At 38.1% G+C, this 21877-nt stretch overlaps 1 protein-coding gene across 5 annotated transcripts in view; it reads right to left on the reverse strand.

Annotated features, from left to right (window-relative positions):
• The window catches only part of LOC306868667 (testis-expressed protein 2-like), a 56057-nt gene that overhangs the window by 17532 nt on the left and 16648 nt on the right, over positions 1 to 21877 (reverse strand). For 4 of the 5 annotated variants that reach the window (XM_079414950.1, XM_079414953.1, XM_079414951.1 and 1 more), the window contains one exon: positions 1907 to 3476. In XM_079414950.1, the coding sequence (XP_079271076.1) occupies positions 1907 to 3451 (1545 nt within the window). In that variant the 5' untranslated portion in view covers positions 3452 to 3476. Of the gene's footprint in view, positions 1 to 1906; positions 3477 to 6480; positions 6558 to 21877 lie in introns of those variants that run through there. The other variant, XM_079414952.1, reaches the window with a different exon arrangement.

Genomic DNA, 21877 nt, shown 5'->3' on the forward strand with positions numbered 1-21877 from the left:
TTCTGAAAGAGCTTCTTGTCACTCTGTAAGGCTTATTGCTAAAGCTATCAATGTCTCTGTGTGTTTTCACTGATGCTGCCTTCAAGTGCTATCAGAATGATCAGGAACAGGAAAATGGTAGTTAAAAGTTGCATATGAAAGCAATGTGAGTCGATCGCTTGAAGTTGTCGAGCTAATAATAAGTAGTGGGACTTATAAAGTTTGTGATAGCATGAGACCAGCTATGTTGTTATTTTTATCCCGCCGTGCTCCCTGTCTGTGTAATTCATAAACGCAAATTTATTATGCACAGTATAATCAGATGACTGACTTTGAAACCGAGTAGTTTTCTGTAAAGATAACAGGCTTGTATTAATAGTGGAATGTTTATTTGCAAAGGCTAGCACTGCTAATGCGGAGCTGGAGCTCTTGAAGTGCTCCAGCTCTTCTCCGGGAGCAACAGCTCACTCGCATTTAAAGCAACACACTCAAAACAGCGCGTTTTGGCTCACACCCTAAAAGTGGCAATTTTAACAAGCTATAAAACTTTATCTGTGGGGTACATTGAGCTAAAACTTCACATATACGCTCTGGGGACATCAGAGATTATTTTACATCTTGTAAAAAGGGGCATAATAGGTCCCCTTTAAAGATGTGCTCATAAATGGCTGTTGAAACAATATTCTTGCTTGAAATGGGGTGGAGACTTGGACCCAGAAACAGTATTATCGGAAGGTTGATACGTCACAACGATCTCTGGAGACACCCTAGTTTATATTGTTAATTTCTCATAAATGCTCTTTGACCGGGGTCATCCTGCATTAGAACATGACATCAGCAACATCCACCATGACCTAGTATGACTATCAATGTGTGACTATCATGTGACCATCTGCCCTTTCAAACAAGCAATGCAGAACTAACCAGATCAATATATTACCAGGAGAAGCCACACAAGGCCACACTAGATAAGCTGGTCTTTAGCTTTTTTGTGAAGGCCTTCAGCCATTCTCGGCAGTTGAACAGCCTCCTTTCAAGACTCTGGTTAACGCTTCACCCTTGTATGACTTTAATCAACTGTCAATTCAGGAAGCAGCCTACCCACACAATAATAGCTAGGCTTAGCAAAATTAAGAAAGTGTCAACAACAACAGACTTACTCTCAGTATACTAGTCAGTAGACTAGAGATCAGCTGCTTTAGCTTGCTAACCTAGCTCTCACAATACTTCAATGTACTTGCATTACCCTTGATGATATCCACAACAATGATCACATCCATGACAAGATTGTAAGAATAGATACAGACAGTTGGCTAAATATGGATTAGTCCCAAATTCAGACAGATTGCTGAACATGTCAATGCAATTTTTGTTTTAATTATTTAAACAAATGGCAAGCATACTAATGCGTTTATCTACGCAAATTCCCCCAAAGCAACAATAAACATTTTATTAGCCAGACATGTTGGCTGTTATCATCAAAAAGCAGTCTTCATAAGAGCCTACTGAATGTCCCTACTGCTAAAACATGATCTGTCATAAAACCTGTCTGAGTTAAATCTGGAATGGGGAGTAATTGTGTGTCAATTTAAAAAGCAAGCATATGCACTTTCTGAAAAAGACAATTTAGATTATTTGTTAGAGTACTAGGGCATACAAAAAAAATTGACTTACTCTTACTTTTTGTTGCGATTAAACATTTGTTGTTGTTTTAGTTAATTTAGCATTTGTAGAACTGAGGCAATGAGGACATATTTTCTAAGCAAGGCATCTATATAACTGGTATGACCAATTATCTCTATAAAAGCATTGTGAAATGCATAACGAATAAACAAAAATATTTTGTAAGCCTATAACTTTTAGTTCTTCAAAACTACACCCTTAACCACTGCACAAGAATCGCCTTTGACAGCAGGGTGGAACCCACCTTGAATATGCTTGGTTCTTTGATATCCAGATGAACCCTGTTCCATTTCTCTCTTCTGCTCCAGCTGCCATGACGGCCACATGAAGATCTGCCTCTTGCTGACAACCACACCACCAGAATTGCTAGCATGAATCCTGCCACCACTCCCATCAACACCCAACACACATATGTAGGAAGTGGCAACACAAAGCAACCGTAAACTATAGATATAAGAAGAATCAGTGTGTTGTGGGGTACTCCTGGAGGCTCATCTTCTTCCTCCTCCTCTTCTTCCCCTCCTTCAGTTGGTTCCTCACTGTATCCCGCTGTGCTCCCTCGTCGGACTTGGGATGAACGAGGTTCTTCTCCATCTAACTCTGTGTCAGTACAGAGCTCAAAGTCTTCTGTGTAGAGCTCGCAAAACTCTTCGTCTTCTTGACGAGCAAGCGTTGACATAAAACACCTGTCCAAGCCCAGAGAAGGTGTCTTGTGCAAAGGCAGCTCAACAGTTGGCCCCTCAAGAGGACTTTCGCCCTCCAGATCTTCCTCTTCCTTGATGCAGTAGTTATTGTTGCTCTCTGAGTGGCCATTGAGGGCAGACAGGTTGGAGAGTTCAGAGGCGCTAGAAGAAAGGTTTCTGAGCCTCTGAAAAGAGACTCCTGCAGTTGTGGAAGTGTTTGCGCTGACGCCACCAGATTCCTCGCCAATGATTTTGCTGAGCAGCTGAAGGGGCTCATACATGACCTCCGACAAACGGCGCTTTGTGTCTTCAATACGTGCCTCCACCTCCTGAACTTTGAAGAAGGAGCGGCTATCTGGTGAGGTGAGGGGGGATGACGGCGCGGTTTTGGAGTCTCCACTGGCGGCAGGAGTGCGAGACTGGGTGAAAGGTTTGAAGAGGTGCAGATTGAGCCGGGAATCTGTGGGCCGATGAGTCGATGAAGCCTCATGCTCGGATCGAGCAGTATCTGTAGACAGAGACTTAACCAGTGTCTTCATCAAATGCCGATGCCTCATTGACTGGGGAGCGACCTCACGAGGTTCCACCTCAGTGGAAAGGGACTTGACTAGGCTGAAGAAGGGTTTTGAGGGAAGGCCAGAGGCCTTGGCTGGGGATGAGCTGGATGAAGCTGAATGGGTGGAAGGTACAGGGGCAGTCGACCTCTGCTCAGAGGGCCATGAGAAGCTAGCAAGACTAGAAGTGGAACCCAAACTAATGGAGGGGTACTGTATAGCCAGGGCAGAACTGTGGGTCTGGGATGAAAGTCCTGTGACCATGTCTGCTTCCAGTCCTTCAGAGAGAAGCTCCTCACTGGCCTCCTGAGCTGTGACTACAGTCTGATCTTCAGGTTCAAGGCCAGAAGGGGAAACAGCTAGCCTGTAGAGCTCTTCTTCCTCCTCCTCCTCTTCCTCATTTCCCTTGGCAGAAAAGTGTATGGTGATGGTATCCCGGGAGAGCGAGCGCTGCACCTGCAGCTTACGGGCTGGTGAGGACCGAGAAGTGGAGGAGGAGGCTGAAGAAGGGGGGTTTAGTGCATCCGCATGGCCACCACCCTGACTGGTCATGGCACCACTCAAAAGAGCTCAGAGCCTGTGGGTGAAGAGAAGAGAAAGGTTATATAATACACACTAGTCATATCAGTTCATCATCCCTATACTGAAGAGAGAGAGAGAGAGAAAAAAAGCAAGCTAATTTAGGTCAGTGTTTCCCATTAGTTTCCTTGACTTTGGTGGCGCGCCTGAGTTTCACAATGAACTAGGGCTGAGCGATTAATTGCATTTGCGATAATATCGCGATATGAAAAAACACGATTTTTCAACCACAGAGGCTGCGATTACACTGTCACGTGACACGCGAGAGCAAAGAGGTGTGTTCGACTTGAAGATCGATCGGTGTATGACATCAAAGTACGGCGAGAGAAAGCATAAGGAGATGCTCGCTCTCTTATAGCTCTCGCAGTATTTGATGACACACAGCGATCGGTCTAGCAGCGCTGCTTCAAGTCGAACACATCTAAGCAGTCTTCAGAGGAAGCATCAAGTTGGCATGCTATGTTGCCAAGTCCGCAGTTTACGGTCTTACATATGATGCAGAATTGACGCGCTACATGTAAATGATATCCTTTGTTGTATTTTCCTGTCAAAATAACAGAGTTCCTTTGGAATTCTTCAGCTTTTAAGAACTGCAGAGTTATCCAGTAGTGGGTGGGACTAATGCGCAAACTGCAATCTCATTGGCTGGCGCTCACCTATTATCCTCCCTGTTTTGATTTCAGCGAATCAGTTCGAGCGAACGCAGACAACCTGATTAATATTCATGAACCCAGCAGCTCAATAATCCTTAGTGCATTTTATATTGTTCTTATTAGCAGTAGAATTCGTAGTAGTTTTATCTTATCAGTATTATTTGAAGTTTTTTCCCCCGTTTTTTAATAGAAACACTAAAAGGACAAACAATATCTTAAGCACCACCACCAGACCTAAGTTTAGTCAACATGACAAATATTCATACATGGTTATTCCAATTACTAAAGTTCTACCATCATTTAATGCTAAATTATCATAATATCATATAATGTTTGACTGACTGATGCCAAGTAAGACAAAAAAACTGTGCCATTTTCCAAACAGAAGCTTATGCGCATATATATATATATATATATATATATATATATATATCACACACATACACACACACACATATATACACACACGCATACATACAAGTATATCAGATAATTAATATTAGTCTGGTGAGTAAACTAAAAAAAATAACAAGCCAATTGAGATTCTATTGGCAAGTAGAGGGTTGATAATATTTACAATAATCAATTGAATTTGATAGGTGTCTCTCAGATTGTCCCACAAAAACATTAAAATAGTGTAGATTAGTGTACAATGTTTTATAAAAACAATTTAATATATTTAGTGACCATTTCATTAATTTAACATTTAAAATTGGGGGCATCCAAGTTATTTGACATATTTGAACATTTAAAAAAGTAATAGTTACTTTCCCTGGTAATTAGTTTATTTTATAATGATGTAACTCAGTTACTGTTTGTGAGAAGTAAAAAGTAATATAACTAATTACTTTTTTTAAAGTAACGTGCCCAACACTGCATACTATACAATGATTTATTAATGATTTATTACTCGTCTTTGTTGAATAATACAGAATATAAAAAGCTTTAAAAAATAATAATCGCATATTAAATCGCAACTGCAATATTATATATATATATAAAAAATGCAATTACATTTTCCAAAATCGTTCAGCCCTACAATGAACTGAAAACAATTCTCATAATAACATAAAAGATCTCTAACATTGTGTTTGGTGCCATTGCTTTGGGAAGCATCTGTCAATTGAATTAAAATTGTGATATGTCTTAGTGCAATTATCAAAACACAAAAGGCTGTGATTTAATTTTAGAAGGATACAGTTTGTTGCGCTGAAACACGTTTCTGAGTGAAGCCAAGCAACGTTTTTATTTACACACATGCAGCTCATGATGCAGTGTTCTTAGTGTCTCAGTTAATACTGGAAACTTTCATCTCTATTTGTGCCGAGTTCAGCCTGCATCTGGAAATGCAACTTGTACCATTCAGTTTACTTTCATATTTGCATAGTTTCTAACATTTTTGTGGACAGAGGTTTACAGCATTTCACAATGAGAAAAGATTGTTCGCCTGTTGCCACAGAAACTTACAGGTCTACAGGATTTAATGCTCAGGTTAAATAGGGTGACTTTTTTTTTTTACATTGTTAAGGGTCTTTTGCCTAATTCTGGCACATTTACAGCAATGTTAATGTGCATTGCCTCATAACCAAATAAATTGAGCACATTTCTGCCTTGATTTTCTTCCTGAAAATAACAGTGTGAATGTAATGTGGACTAAGACACTATCAGCTAAAGAGAGGTTCGAGTCCCCTTTAAAGTCCAGGACAGGTACAAGTAAATGCAAAGATTTTTTTAAACCCTGTTCAAAATGGTTACTGAAAAGGGGATGGAGCTCTTGATTTCTTAAAGTGAACCAGATTGATGAATTTAAAGTGTACAAAATTCCCTCCCTGAAGTGTCTGAGGGCGGACAAAACACTGTGGGAAACACAAAATACATAAATTCATTGACTGGATTATATGGTTTACATCACAAACAAAGTGTGTGCTTTTTGGAGCATCAGTATTTGGGAACCCATTCATTTGGACTAAAAAAATCATTATTTTCTAAAAATCTTTGTGCTCCTCTGAAGAAAGTCATATACATGTAAATTACAATGTATTTTTAAGTGGACTACCCATTTAAAAGACCACTTAAAACTTACTGGTAACCAATACAAGGAACATTTTCAAACATTTGTGCTAGCCTTAGGTGGTCAACCATCATTCCTACACAAGTCAAGCTAGTTTACAACAATACCAGTTTAACCAGTTTGTGCACAATCCACTTTGTGGGGAGTCAAAGTTGAGAATTCAAGTGATTTATTTTATTTTATTTTTAAAAGATATACAAAAACAAAAACCATTACACCAAAGTCTAGACACAAACTAAACTTGACTAACTTGACAAATCCAAAAAGAAGACACTCACCAAGGAAGGTTACATAAAAGCCAACTCTAGACACCAAACAAAAGGAAACATGTAGGCTATGCACACACAATAGAACTAATGACACAAACAAGGAACACCTGAGCACAATCAAGAAAGGAAAGGGAAACCTGAGGAACAGGAAACCATGAACAAGACTGAACTATGAACATGAATAAGCTTCAAACTAAAAGACATGACATAATAAAATACATGAATCAAAACAAGGACAAAACTTAATCAAACCAAACATGACGGCACACATCTGAAACCATTTGAAGTGGTCATGAATTGAGAAATAAAATGTTCCTTGCTCTTTCGACACATAAGAGTCATTGTGCAAGAATATTGTAAGTTTCAGAACCCCAAACTTCCTTGTTAGACCAAAAACAGTTCCTAGTTGTGAAATATGGACACTACCATAATGCCACAACATATAAGTATGTAACCAAAATTACTAGTAATTCTAAAGCCTGATCAAAATAAATGATTGTTGTACTCAGTTGTTGTCTCAAAATGGTTTATTTCCGTTTAAGAAATTCAAACCATCAACTAAACAGTAAAAAGTACATTGTTCCTTTTACCACAAACAAACAACTTCTATCCAATTTATGTTTAAAATATATGCAGAAAATTATACTTTTTTGAGTGGAATAGTAAATAATTGGTTTATTATGTTAAAACTTTAGGTCTAATGTTTATAATTGGCAGGTCAACAGTTTTATATAGCACTGCTCATCTACGGTCGCTGCCACCACTCTTTCATGAATCCAAAATACATTTTCTTTTTATTTTGTGTTAGAGATAGGCCCAAGAATATTACTATTCCACCAGAAGTATAGTGCTTTGGCGAAATATTGTGAGATACTGTCAAACTTCAATCCAATTCTTGTTTTTATGTCAAACATGTTTTGGAAAGATTGAAAGATTGCGTTGGAAAGATGTGGAAACGATGATGATGATGAAAAATAAATTATAAAAAATGTGTGTATTTCATGTTTTTTTGTTATTTTAAAGGTAAAGAAATTTAACAAAATATAGATACTATACAGATAAATAATAAAGATATATCGGGAATAAAGATCAAACTTATTACAAAAAGAAAATAAAGTATTTAGGTATTTTAGTATAGTTAATACTTTTACTGTTTATATTTATGTTTGAATGCCTGACTGTATACATTTAAGGGTGAAAAACTCTCTAAACATGTTGATAGTTAGATCTGGAATTTTTGCAAGTTTATTTATAAATTAATTTTTTACATTCTTAGGTGACTGTATAAAAAAAAATGCATTTATAAAATGGATAATTCTTGAAGCTGATTTTATAATAAAGCATGGCTATAACCGCTTCACCAAACAGAGCTTTTTGTTCAACAGAAGAAACTCAGGCTACGTTAACACTAGTGCGTTTTCGTTTTAAAACACATAACTTTTGCTACGGTTACGCCTGTCGTTTACACTACTCCGGCGTTTTCTACCCTCGAAAACTGAGACTTTCCAAAACGCTGCAGACCACGTTTTAGTTTGAAACTAAACGCCCAGGAAGCAGTTGGGGGTTTGGTGCCTTGCTCAAGGGTCTCACCTCAGTCGTGGTATTGAGGGTGGAGAGAGTGTTGGTTATTCACTCCCCCATCACCCTGCCGGACCTGAGACTCGAACCAATGACCTTCGGCTTACAAGTCCAACTCTCTATCCATTGGGCCACGACTGCCCATATAACAATAACATCATGTTCACTGCTGTACATGCATGAATGGTCATGTGACATGCATTTTCGGTTGTGTAGTGTGGACGGAGATAACAGTGAAAACAGGGCCTCATAAAGGTTTGGAACAACTTGAGTATATAAGGATAAATGTTCATTTTTGAATTGTCCCTTTAATAAAGTGCCCTGCTGGTGTTATGTCTACATATCTTTCTTTAATTTTGAGGTCACGCCCTCCCCCTTGACAAAAAAGTGTGTGTGTGTGTAAGCCTGAAGTGCAGAAAGAATATTATTTTAAAAGTTTTCTGCTTCAGGTACTGTGTATGGTATGTTCATCCATTTTTACTGGTAATGACAATTTTTAGTCTTTGTGAATCACTTTTAGTTTGTTTTTTGTTTTTTTCCCCAAAGCGTATTGCATATCAATTGTTATTAGCATTGTGCACATCCCGCTCTTTATTTTTTCATTCATTTCATATGATTCATGCATCAGACAAACTCTGCTTTTCTACTCTCTACACAGGGGGAAGAAGATTATTGTTAAGTCAACAGTGGCAGGCAAATTGCTGTTAACAATTTTCCCAAAGGACAGCTGGTCTCTGGTCCACAGGGAGGAGAGCTTAATGATTATTAAAGAAAACTAACGCAGCTCCTAAACCAAAACATGTCCTGCTGTCATGGCTGGCCACACACAAGAAATGCTTCAGAATTATTTAGTCTATCTCCCAACATCTAAGAACCTCAGTAATTAATCATCCCATATTTCCACTGATTACATTTGGCAATTTGACCTGTTTTTCTACATATAGCAATGATCTCTCTGAGCTGACTAAAACTGCCTTAAGAATATATAATAAAGGCAGTCTTTGAAGGGAGTGACTGCTGGGACGAGAGCTGTTTGAAATTTCTCACAACAAGGAATAGAAAGGGAACAAAAGAGAATGCTGAATTTAAAGCTGATCAAAGCAGTCAAGGGTAAAGCACTAAAACAACGACAGCAAAGAGATGAGACATCACATCAAATGTATTTCCTCAACTGAGAGACAGAGTGCTCAACTAGGGTACACAGCCAGAAGCAGCGTTATAATTTTTATGATTTCAAATGAACTCCATGTAGGCTCTTTACATGTCCTTCCAACAATTTGGTGCCTTTTGGCATTGCTTTGAATGAATCAAGAGATATCCCTATTTAATAAAATATTAGTGATATATAATCAAAATGGTAACACTTTATTTTAGAGTCTCTTAACTAGTTTATTAACATGCATATTACTAGAATTTTAGCCATTTACTAGTACAAATTAAGCACATATTAAATGCCATATTAAATGCCTTATTCAACATGACCTTATTCTACATCCCTAATCCTACCCAATACCTAAACTTAACAACTACCTTACTAATTATTAATAAGCAGCAAATTAGGAATTTATTGAGAGAAAAGCAGAAACAACAGAATTATCAGTGGGGAGAATTACTTTTCACAAGGGATGTACAGGCAATACTGTCAGCATTATCACCATTTCTGTCCAAAATGAAAATATTAAAATCTCTTCTAACAGTTATGAAAACACCCCTAGTTCCACTATCAGGCGCAGCAAAAGAGACCACCTTGCAATATTTACCATTGCATCCACGAACACCATCCTTCGTTTTAGATCTAAGATGGCGCCACAGTGCTTTGCTCTTCAGTGTGCTGTATTTGTTTGTTTTTCCTGTTTTTTGTTTCTCAAACACGATCAGTTTTACCAGGGATGACCTGCTGAACATTCGGCAGAACACACCACAAAATCTTTTACCGGATTTTGATTATTTGGACATTTTGCTGGACATTGTAGTTGGCGGAGCCGTAGCTCTGGTCAAACGCTTCAGGATGCGCTACGACAGCGCAGATTTAGAACGGCATTGCCTAGCATCCATCTAGGGAATCTCCGCTCACTACCCAACAAAACGGACGCACTCCTTCTGCTCTCCCGGACAAACAAGGATTTTTTGGGACTCTCTGATCACTGTTTGGTTCATCTCATACCGACCTACACGCAGAAACTTAAATCTGCTAAACCTGTATTAAGAACTGTTAAAAGATGGACTAATGAAACAGAGCGGGTTTTACAAGCCTGTTTCGACCTTACTGATTGGACTGTTTTCGAAGCTGCTGCAAATGATCTGGACGAGCTCACAGAGACTGTAACATCTTATATCAGTTTCTGTGAGGATATGTGCATTCCTACCAAGACTCATCTAACTTACAACAACGACAAACCATGGTTCACTGCAAAACTCAGACAGCTCCGTCAGGCCAAAGAAGATGCTTACAGAAAGGGGGATAAAGTCTTGTATAAACAGGCCAAATACACACTGGAAAAGGAGATCAGAGTGGCAAAGAGGAATTATTCTGGCAAGCTAAGGAACAAATTATCTTCTAGTGATTATGCTTCAGTGTGAAAAGGTATGAAAGATATCGCCAGTTACAAGACACCATCCCCCAGCACTCTGGAGAATCAACAACTGACAGACGATCTGAATGAGTTCTACTGCAGGTTTGAAAAAACACCCCACACCCGCCCTGAACACCTCTCCACACAAACATTAACACCTCCAGCAACCCCTCTCTCCCCCACACCTGCAATTCTGATCAGTGAAGATGATGTGCGCCAGGTCTTCAGAAAAAATAAAAGAAGGAAAGCACCAGGCCCAGACGGTGTGTCACCAGCCTGCCTAAATACCTGTGCTGACCAGCTGGCCCCCATCTTCACACAGATCTTCAACAGATCACTGGAGCTGTCCCCTCATGCTTCAAACGCTCCACCATCATCCCCGTCCCAAAGAAACACAAAATTACTGGACTTAATGACTACAGACGTCTCTAACGTCAGTGGCTCTAACGTCTGTGGCCATGAAATCATTTGAAAGACTGGTTTTGGCTTATCTGAAGGCCTCAATTGACCCTTACTGGACCCCCTGCAGTTTGCCTACTGAGCAAACAGGTCTGTGGATGATGCAGTCAACATGGGACACTGACACAGCTCTCCATCCCCACCTCTGTCTGTCATTGGATCACCAGCTTCCTGACAGACAGGCAGCAGCTAGTGAGGCTGGGAAAATTCTCATCCAGCACCCTCACCATCAGCACTGGAGCTCCTCAGGGCTGCGTTCTCTTCCCACTGCTCTTCTCCCTCTACATGGACGACGGCACATCTAAAGACCCCTCTGTCAAGCTCCTGAAGTTTGCAGACGACACCACACTGATCTGCCTCATCCAGGACGGTGACGAGTCTGCTTACAGACAGGAGGTTAAGGAGCTGACTGTCTGGTGCAGTCTTAACAACCTGGAGCTTAACATGCTCAAAACTGTGGAGATGATCGTGGACTTCAGGAGAAACCCCCCTGCTCTCCCCCCACTCACCATCACGGACAGCACCGTGACTGCAGTTGAGTCATTCAGATTCCTGGGCACCACAATTTCTCAGGACCTGAAGTGGGACTATCACATTGAGTCCATTGTGAAAAAGGCCCAGCAGAAGTTGTACTTCCTTCGCCAGCTGAGGAAGTTCAACTTGCCACAGGAGCTGCTGAAACAGTTCTACTCCGCCATCATTGAATCCGTCCTCTGCACTTCAATAACTTTCTGGTTCAGCTCAGCTACCAAATCTGACCTCAGAAGACTACGGAGGGTAGTCCGGACTGCTGAGCGAATCATTGGTACAACCCTCCCCACTCTCCAAGAACTGTACTTATCCAGAGTGAGCAAAAGCACTGGCAAAATCACTCTGGACCCCTCACATCCAGCACACTCCCTCTTTGAACTGTTACAGTCTGGTTGACACTACAGAGCTCTGAGCACCAGAACGACCAGACACAGAAACAGTTTCTTCCCTCAGGCAATCCATCTCATGAACACTTGACAATAAATGTGGAACACACAACACTATTATACATTATTTATTCACCACACATACTTATTTTTTCATTTCAAATTTGCACATATCAGACCGGTACACACATAATTGTATATTATAGTATTATAGTATATAGTATACTATATTATATATTGTGTTTTTGCTATTTTTTACATTGCCTATTTGTATATTATTCTTTTATTATCTGTGTCCTGTCCTGTTGCTGTCTTTCTGTTGCACTATAGAGCTTCTGTCACTATAACAAATTCCTCGTATGTGTAATACATTCTGATTCTGATTCTTCCATAAATGGGCCTCCTGGACCAAAGCAATGTCAACCCTCTTTCGCCGCAATAGTTCAAACGTTTATGGGGGCCATTTAAACCATTGACATTACAACTTAGTATATTAATTTCAGTCATTACTATCAAATAAGTGAACTGAACAAATGAGAGAAAGTTATACCACTGCAAATGAATTAACTCAAGTCTGCCTTTAGCAAGCCATTAACATAAAGAAAACCCACTCCATAAAACTTTACAGACTTAGGTGAAAACCCCAGGCTGCCGCCCTACCCTGTCTTAATCAGTGACAGTAACATGACAGCCAGTACCATTCTTTAGAACAACCGCCATTAGCCCAATTAAAAGAGAACAGAATAACTTTGAATTTACACGAGTAATAAAGTGGGGTAAAAAAGAAAAGAAAAAAAGAGAGCATGTATACTCTCTATAACAAGGAAACAAACATAAATAATTGCATCATGTACTCTGAAAACTGTACATTAGTGATACCAAGTTTCCTAGCTTACATGAAGAACTGCCAGTAGCTGATTGTCACATGAAGTTCTAGATCAGTAAATCAAAAGTCGAGTCACTCGGTATTATCAAACCCTTATGCCACATCCATCCCGGGAGAATGAGGAGCGGGAATGGAGCTCAGGAACTGACACGCTTCATCCGGTGAGTGCATTAATTTAGTCTCGCCGTGTTTCATGACGATCTTCAGAGTAGCTGGATACTGAAGAAAGGTCTGCAGACCTGCCTCTTTCAATTCCTTCCATATTGTACTGAAGGAACTCCTCTTCTTTGCCATCGCGGGAGAGAAGTCGGGGGAAAAAGCTCAACATCGCAGTGTCATCCTTTTTCACAGGACCGCGGCGTCTTGCTTCATTCAGAATCCAATTCCTGTCATTGTAGCATAACAGTTTGAAGAGAAATACTCGCGGTTTGGAGTAATCCGCTCTGGAGTAAACTTGATGCAAGCGTTCGATCTCGATATCTCTGCCCGAAAGTGATGGGATCCAGATAGAGGCCATTTTAGAAAGCCGATCGGGTCATCCTTCTCGGCCCCTTCAGGTAATCCCAGCAGGCGGAGATTACTGGGTCTGCTGCGGTCTTGTAAATCAGTCACCTGCTGCTCGAGGGCATCCAGACACATAGTGTGTTCGTCCGATCACTTTTTTCTGCTCTCTCTGTTCCCCGATTAAAATGTCAACTTTAGAGCACATATTCTGGACCGTAGTCATGTGAGAGGCAAATTTGGTGCACACTGCTGCTAATTCAGCCTTCAAAATGTCCTCAAATCGCTTTATAGTGATCGCCATATTGTCTTCCATGTCTCGGCCCGCCACGGCCGCTGGTTTTGTTTTCTTCTTATTTGGTGAGGATGATGGTGAAAGATAAGCGAGTTACGACTGTGACCTCCAGATAACCTGCAAACGAAAAAATTACCCCAAATGTAAGAAAAGAAGACGAACAACAGTAAAAGATGGGTTATATACACGGAGCTCAGCTAATGTAGCACATTAATATGGAACGGTGATTAAACTGACTTGTGCTTTAAACGGTTATACTACATACCTGCCAGCCAATCAGAATCCAGTATTCAGACAGACATGGAATAAATAAATAAATAAATAAATAAATAAATATATATATATTAGGGCCGGGACTCGATTAAAAAAATTAATCTAATTAATTAGAGGCTTTGTAATTAATTAATCGAAATTAATCGCATTTTAATCGCATATAAATATTTGACCTGAGAACAGTGAGAAGTAAGTTTTTTTTATATGGATTTTTAAATTTCCCATCCACAGGGCCAACCAAAGCGGTCTCATCAGCTTCTTTGTCCATGTTCACTGTGGTTTGTTTTTGTCTGTTTCTCAATATGCGTTCTTCAGCGATCTTGCGTCCTTGTGTTCTCGTTAACCGTCGAAGTTCAGTTCCAATTCTCAAGAACGCAAGTACAGAGGATGCATGAAAGTGCCCGGATATGTTCTTGAAAATGAGGATGAATCGAGTGCAGACTTGAGAGAATCGAGCCGTTAGAAATCCCAGAAAACGCTGTGGGTGGCCGGTTTACGGAAGCCTGTAAGCTTTAAAGTCGCTCTCACAAATACTTAACGGCTCTTCAAGTTGAAAGTAAACATTTATCCTTTTGTTTTGGTTAATTTTAATAAAGTTATAAGACCCGGAGAAAGTCTGCATTTTTATTGGCATATTAAAATGAATCTTAACAGTAAAACATATAACGCTGTAAAATAAAACAATACAATTATATGAAAGTAATATCTATAATAGTATGAAATGTTTTAATAAGTTATGATATGACATTTTGTAATATTTATTGTTCATTGGCCGTTTCTTATGCTGAGACTATGCGGTCAGTTAAGCAGGAATGCAGTAAGTTACATCTCAATTCTCATAAGTGTGCGTTCTGTGTTCTCGCGTCCTTCCGAGTTTGTTCTTCCAAGGAAGCTTGCCAAGACTAGGGCTGGGTATCGTTCAAAAAATTTTGATATCGATACCGATACCTTGAGTTCGATACCGGTTCCTGAACGGTACTTTTTTCTATACCAATTTTATAAAATCAGTTTTAATAAGATTACATTATCTGAAAAAAATATTTTGTTTTAGCTTGTTGATATTTATACAGACTCAAAGTCTCATCTCCTGAGCCACTGCACAAAGGAACAAAATATATCCAACACAATAAATAAATAAATAATTTTAATAAAGTTCAAATTGTTTTCAGTTTACACATCTGTTAGGCTACGTTTACATTAGTGCGTGTTCATTTTAAAACGCATAGCTCAGACAGAATCATCATTTCTAGGTTGTTAAAGACTTCAAGAAATTTAAAATCTTCATCCACTTTCATAAGTGGGTGTTTTATTTTCTTTCACCACATGTTTTATTGTTATTAAATTCTGGTGTAGTATGTCTAATTATTTGAATGCATAAAAACAACTTAGTTTATTTAAATTTATTCTTAAAATAGCCTTATGAAATGTTTTATTTTTCCTCATAAATTCTGTGTTCTGTATCTGGTTTTCAAATGAAGACATAAAACATTAATTTAATTTCTCTTTAAATTATTGAAAATCAAAGTTTATTTATTTTGGCAAACAAAGGGAGGTTACTATTAAAATTAAAACATGGAATAACTGTTGTGTGATCATTACTAAAAAAAAAAAAGTTTTAATAATTTTAATAGTAGCCTAGTAGTAGCAGTATGTACTGTCTGCTGAACAATATTAATACCGTTAATATTAAAACCGAACTTTTATTTTGATGGGTTGCCTGGAATACCTTTACAGTTCTGTGTGTATATGAGATGAGTTAGTTTTACTCGAATCAAACGGTAAAATGCTCATGAAGTGACTTTCAGAGCAGGTCTGGAGATGTTGTTCATGTCCTCATTTAGAGAGGCGGCAGACGCTGAAATGACCGCGAGCGTCACGCACGCTTCAGTCTGTGTATAATAAACAAACCGCGCGATTTAAAGAGCGGACTGCTCCGTGCGCTTTCGAAACGCTCTCGCGGAGGTCAAACACTGATCAATCTGCACGTCGCCGTTTCTAGTCAAACACAGCTAGTGATGCAGGCTTATTGGCTCACTGATGTGATGAGATTAACCCCTTAGGTATCGAAATTTGGTACCGAACGACAAGACGTTTTTCGATACTCGGTGGTATCGAGGCAATTCGGTCGGTGCCTAAAAAGTATCGAACTCGATACCCAGCCCTAGCCAAGACCGGTCTCCACGAACGCAAGTCCGTTCTGACGCTAGTTGGTGCTCCAGTATAATCGGTCCGTCGAAACTCATCCAGTGAGAAACGTTCCGCGGTGCAAAAATAAGTGCGATTAAAATGCGTTAAAAAAAATTAACGCGTTATTTTTGTGTAATTAATTAATCTAAATTAACGCGTTAAAGTCCCGGCCCTAATATATATATATATATATATATATATATATATATATATATATATATATATATATATATATATATATATATATATATATATAAATATATATATATATATATATAGTGGTGTAGCATGTCATAAACATGACAGTTTGGTACGTACCTCGGTTTTGACGTCATGGTTTGGTGTGGTTTCAGTACAGCAGGAGGAAAAAAACGAAACATAAAATTGCATTTTATGTTAAACATAAAATAGCTTATGCTCTAAACTATAGGGAGCCCTTTTACATTACTATAAGGTTACAATTAACAACAGCGCCCAAACTTAAATTTAATTACTATTTATTTTTAAATATAATGATCAACATTTAAAAAAATGTAATTGCACATAATTCAGTTTTTTAAATTAACTTCTAAATTATAAAATTTCTATTTGTTGTTGAACTCTATTAATTTACACATGTGGCTGTCATATCTCGTTTCATAACAGATTTATTTAAACATACATTAAATAGTTAAGACATCACTAACAGGTAAAGTAAAATATGAGTAGTATATATTCAAATTTTTCAACGAAATGCTCTTGTCTAGACTTAATTCCTCTAGTGAACTAACGAGCCGTGGACACTGATGACTTGTCTGAAGTAAATGAAATGCTATGTGACATTTTGTTTTGACGCCTTTCTGCAGTCGAAACAGATTGAGAGATTACACGAGGCATCAGATGTTTATTCTTGTTTATTTCGTGTTAAAACTAGTAGTAATGAGGAAGGGATGGTCATGCTCAGTCGCTCTCCGTGGTGGCGTTTAAATGGAGGTGTTTGAAAGAAATGTGAAAGTTTCTTATCAAAAATAACAATATATAAAACTGGAAAGTTCCATTTGTGCAGTGGTTAAAACAATGCTGTACCGAAAGACCCGTACCAATTACGCCACTAATAGTATACTGTATAAAAAACACAAAACACTGCTTTTAATAACTGACAACTAATTCCAACAAATTACAAAGTAAAAGTTTTTGAACCAAAATTGCATCCCATTAGGATTAGACAGTAACAGGGTGAACATTTAGTGGGTCAAAATATCCCCTACATACAGTAGTTCATGAATATATTCAATGGATGTGTTCGTTGTGCACACTACCTAGAAGACCTTTTGAGCACTCAATACACTCAAAGTCCATGTGGTCAGCTGACTGTGCTTATGACGAAAAGTACGTCACATGCCCAGTTCACAAAACAGAGCGCAACAAGTACAAACATGTACTTTGGCCTTTAAGCCCAAGTCGTGTGTGTAACAGTATAAAGAGTCTTTATTTGTTTTAACCTTGTTGTATGTAATATTATGAATAACAATTTATACTGTGCAATACAATGTGCATGGCTTTAGGTATGTGCTATATATACACACAGCAAAAAAACTTTTACTTAATCAGTAAAAACTAAAAAAATATTAAAACATGCCACTTATGGCACAAGATGATTTTTTTCTTGTGCCATAAGTGATTTTTAATGCCAGATAATGCTTTTGTCTTTTCAGTAAAGTATATGCTGTTCATTTTAAGAAGTTTTAAAACTAATTGAAAATAATTAAAATTGTTTTACAACATTAATCTTACATTAGGTTTCTTACAGGTTAGTGTCTTGCCAAGCTGCCATAATACTTATGTAATGAGGTGAAAGGTGTGTGTTTGTCTTTGCAACGGCTTTGAACTTCGCTCAATGAAAATCAAAGCGGGATCCATTTTAGTATTACATTTTTTAAAAGTTTTCCATATTTAAAGTACAATTTACTGACAGATGGCAAAGCACATTTTAAAAGAACCGTGTTTAGTGAAAGATTCTTTAATTTGCTTGACATGAATTAAAGAATGAAAAAGTGAAAAAGGATCTTGTTTTGGTGACAAGAGAGAGAGAGAGAGAGAGAGAGAGAGAGAGAGAGAGAGAGAGAGAGAGAGAGGACTCTATCTCAGCATTACAGTGCTCATTTGCAGTACTGGCATAGATTCAGCACTCTCATTCAATTAATGTGAATGTCCAGTGCCAATCTCAGGAAGCATCAGAACAGTGCAGCCAGACACAAAAAAGACTCACCATTATAAATACTGACATGATGGAGCAGAACATCTGCCTGAAAGATGCCGGGTAGGTTTTTGTGTGTGTGTGTTCTTACATGTACCAGAGCACAAGAAGGAATGTGCTGGATCAAAGGCTTGAAGACTTAGTGTAAGGCTTAATATTCAGTGTAGAATTGCTTTAGACTGGCTCAGAAGAGACCCACTCATCCTCTAAAAGAAGTAATGCCTCCCAGCTCACACTTATGAAGACTGATACTAATATGGTAAACACTAAATCAATCAATCAATCAATCTAGAGTCAAAATCTATAATGGAACAAAAGTTTACCTTTTTTTTTTTTTGATATAAGAGACTATTAAAACAACTTTGTGCATCACTACCAAGCCTACTCCTTCCCTGGGTAAAAAAACTTGATTTTCAAATTTGAGACAGCCACACAATAAACTTCATTCTGTAAAAAAAAGCATTATGAACATCACCAGCACATTTCACATTGACCCAAAAATACAAGATAGTTCCGCCCTAATGAACGTTATCACATTTGCCAAAAAATTTGTCTGGCTGGCTTTTGGTTGGACTATTAGAACTAAAAACACTGACATAACCCACTCATGGGCATCAGTCACTTCATTGAATACTTGCAGTCTAAAAAAACAAGTAATACCGTATGATTCATTTGTTTTCAAATCACCATCATTTGAATATCACAAAATTGATGTCTGTCCAAAAATAACATGAACAATCTGGTAATATTTACAAGAAACAGTGGTCAAGGGAGTACACACATTTCCTAGAAAACCAACACTACTGGATGATTTGACTACTTTATCACTTTCTGAGAATAAAAGAAAATGGTGCTTCTATGTTGGTACATAGATTCGGGAATTTAAAAAGTAAATCTCAGCTGTTTAAAAGATTAAGGCAAAGTTTGATCAAATTTTCAGATGCTATATTTCTACATGATTTGTTAAATTGAATTTCATCAGCTAAGCATGGATTGCTGTGTTATCTATCCACACTCTTGTTATCTAAATTTTAGGATGCATTTAAATGCAATCTTCTAATTGATAATACTATTTATAAACAATCATATACACCACTGATCAAAATGAGCTGATCTAAGCCACCACTGATCAAAATGAGCAAACAGACAACATATCCATTATATGCTGAATATTCAGAGAAACACATATGCTCTTGTAATTAAATTAGTCATAAAGAGACTGGGTCACACTTTATTTTAAGGTTCAAATCTCTCCATTAACAAACCATTAACTACGACTTTTGCCTCAAACTCCTAATTTGCTGCTTATCAATATTTAAGGTAGTTGTTAAATTTAGATATTGGGTAGGATTAGAGATACATCTGAGATTCATGCACTTAAAGGCAATATGATATATAGCATTCAACTCAATCCATTTAATATCTGTAATGCATTTCTATGTGAAACAAGATATTCAGCAATGAAATAATGTAGCGCTGAACTTGATTTGGTGGTGGTAAGTGCATATCAGATTGGAGTCAGTGCTGAATGTGAGTTTGCAGAGCATACTGCCAACTACTTGTGAGAAGGATTTCAGTCCGGAAAGTGGAGGTTAAAGATCAAGTTCATCCTCCAGAGCTTCTCCGTGTATCACACTGGTAACATTTCATTTCTTAACTTTCATTATTTGCTGTTTTTGTTGAAATCTGTATTAATGTATAATATTGTCATTAAATTTAAGATATTGAAAGTTGACATTATCCATAACAGCCTAAACATATATTTCACTTTTTATGAACTATGAGCCTGCACAGGAAAGTATGGCAAACTAAAATCTTATCTACAAAAGTAAATTGTAGATAAAGCTGACTTTAATTCATTGGCTAGTGAAGCTTCAGTCACATCATACCATTTCAACACTACCAGTAATGATTCTGCTGTGAAATTCTGATCAGTCTGGTCAGGACACGATGTCATAATAAATGAAATTACTGGCGCGTGTAGTGCACGATGGGACTCCCAATGGGAGCCCTCAAGCCCGGTAGAGCTTCCTATGGTTACTGTGTGTGTGTGAGGGGGTTCCTGAGACTGTCTAATGGAGCAGTCGGAAGCACTAATGTAGTCTGTACACTGCGGAGCGAAGAACAGGATGCAGGACAGTGGGAGATAGCCATATTCAGCCTACAAGTCACAGGAGTTTCTTGTGAAGGGGCTGAAAATATCTGAGATATGCAGGGAGCGTTCAATCTCCAAACAGAACAGATATAAAAAATAGATCTTAATACAGAAGACACACTGTTCATACAATATGTGAACAGAATATACAATCGGCAAAATGCCACAGAACAGAAGAAACGGAGTTCTAGAGATAAGAAAGATGCATGATGGATCAGTAAGAAAGAAAGAAAGAAAGAAAGAAAGAAAGAAGACAATTTTCGTGAGTGAACTCGTCGTGAGTAATCTATGTGCGCTTGTTAACCACAACATCAATGGCTGGCTTATATTTGTTACAAATATCTATTCTTCTTAACTATTTATTTATTTATTCAACTAGTGCATGGACGCCTTAAAGGGTCATGAACCGCCTTTATTTTTTATTTTGTGCTGTTCATTAAGGTCGACTTATAATGTTATCAAGATTTGTGCATCAAAAAACATAATTTATAAGAAATAAAATATTTTCTGTCCTGTTTTTAACCCCCCTCATCAGAACGCTCTGCAGCGCTGTGTATTGTAGACTCGGAAGTAAACGCCCACTGCTTCGATTGGCTAAAAGTGCTGTGATTAAGGGCAAAAACACATAAATAACTTAATATATATCAAACGATCTGTAATAACAGACAAAGCAATGGTAACCATGTAATAAAAACAGTTACTCACACTTGTTGTGGCATTACTGTTGGATTCAAAATAGTCTTTTAGTTTCAATCTTTCTGAAAACCCTGCGTCAAATTGTGCCTTGTTTGTAATCAAATCCACAGTAAAATGAAGTAAACAAAGAACCGAGTTCTTACTGACACGGTCTGGATCTTCATTAGAAATAAAGTTTCTCCACTCTTTCCTAACACTGGGATCAGAATGAATGCAATGCAAAGAGTGCTTTTCCACAACTTGGCACTGCACAGCATCTTGTTGTCTTAGGAGTATCTTTATTGTTTTATGCATAGATCTGCGTGTTCTCCTCTCTCTTTATTTACATGACATGCACGAATCGGTGGGCAGGGCTAAACAGGCAGTGATGTAGAATCATGGGCGGGGCTAAACAGGCAGTGATGTAGAGGCAGGCGTTGATCTTCTGCGGAGACAGTGTTTAACTACACTATTACGTCATAGAGTTGCACATTCCACAAGCTGTCGTTTTGGCAAACTGGCTTCAATATAAGCTGTTTTTAGAGTAACGAAAAAGTTTTGAGTTCTGAAACGTACAGGATGATTTTATAGTACAATGACCTCTTATATGTCAAAAGATCAAGGGAATTTTGGTTTTCTCAGTTCATGCCCCCTTTAAAACAAACACAATA

This window comes from Barbus barbus, assembly GCF_936440315.1.
Source record: "Barbus barbus genome assembly, chromosome: 4".
In the NCBI taxonomy this organism is placed as follows: Eukaryota; Metazoa; Chordata; class Actinopteri; order Cypriniformes; family Cyprinidae; genus Barbus; species Barbus barbus.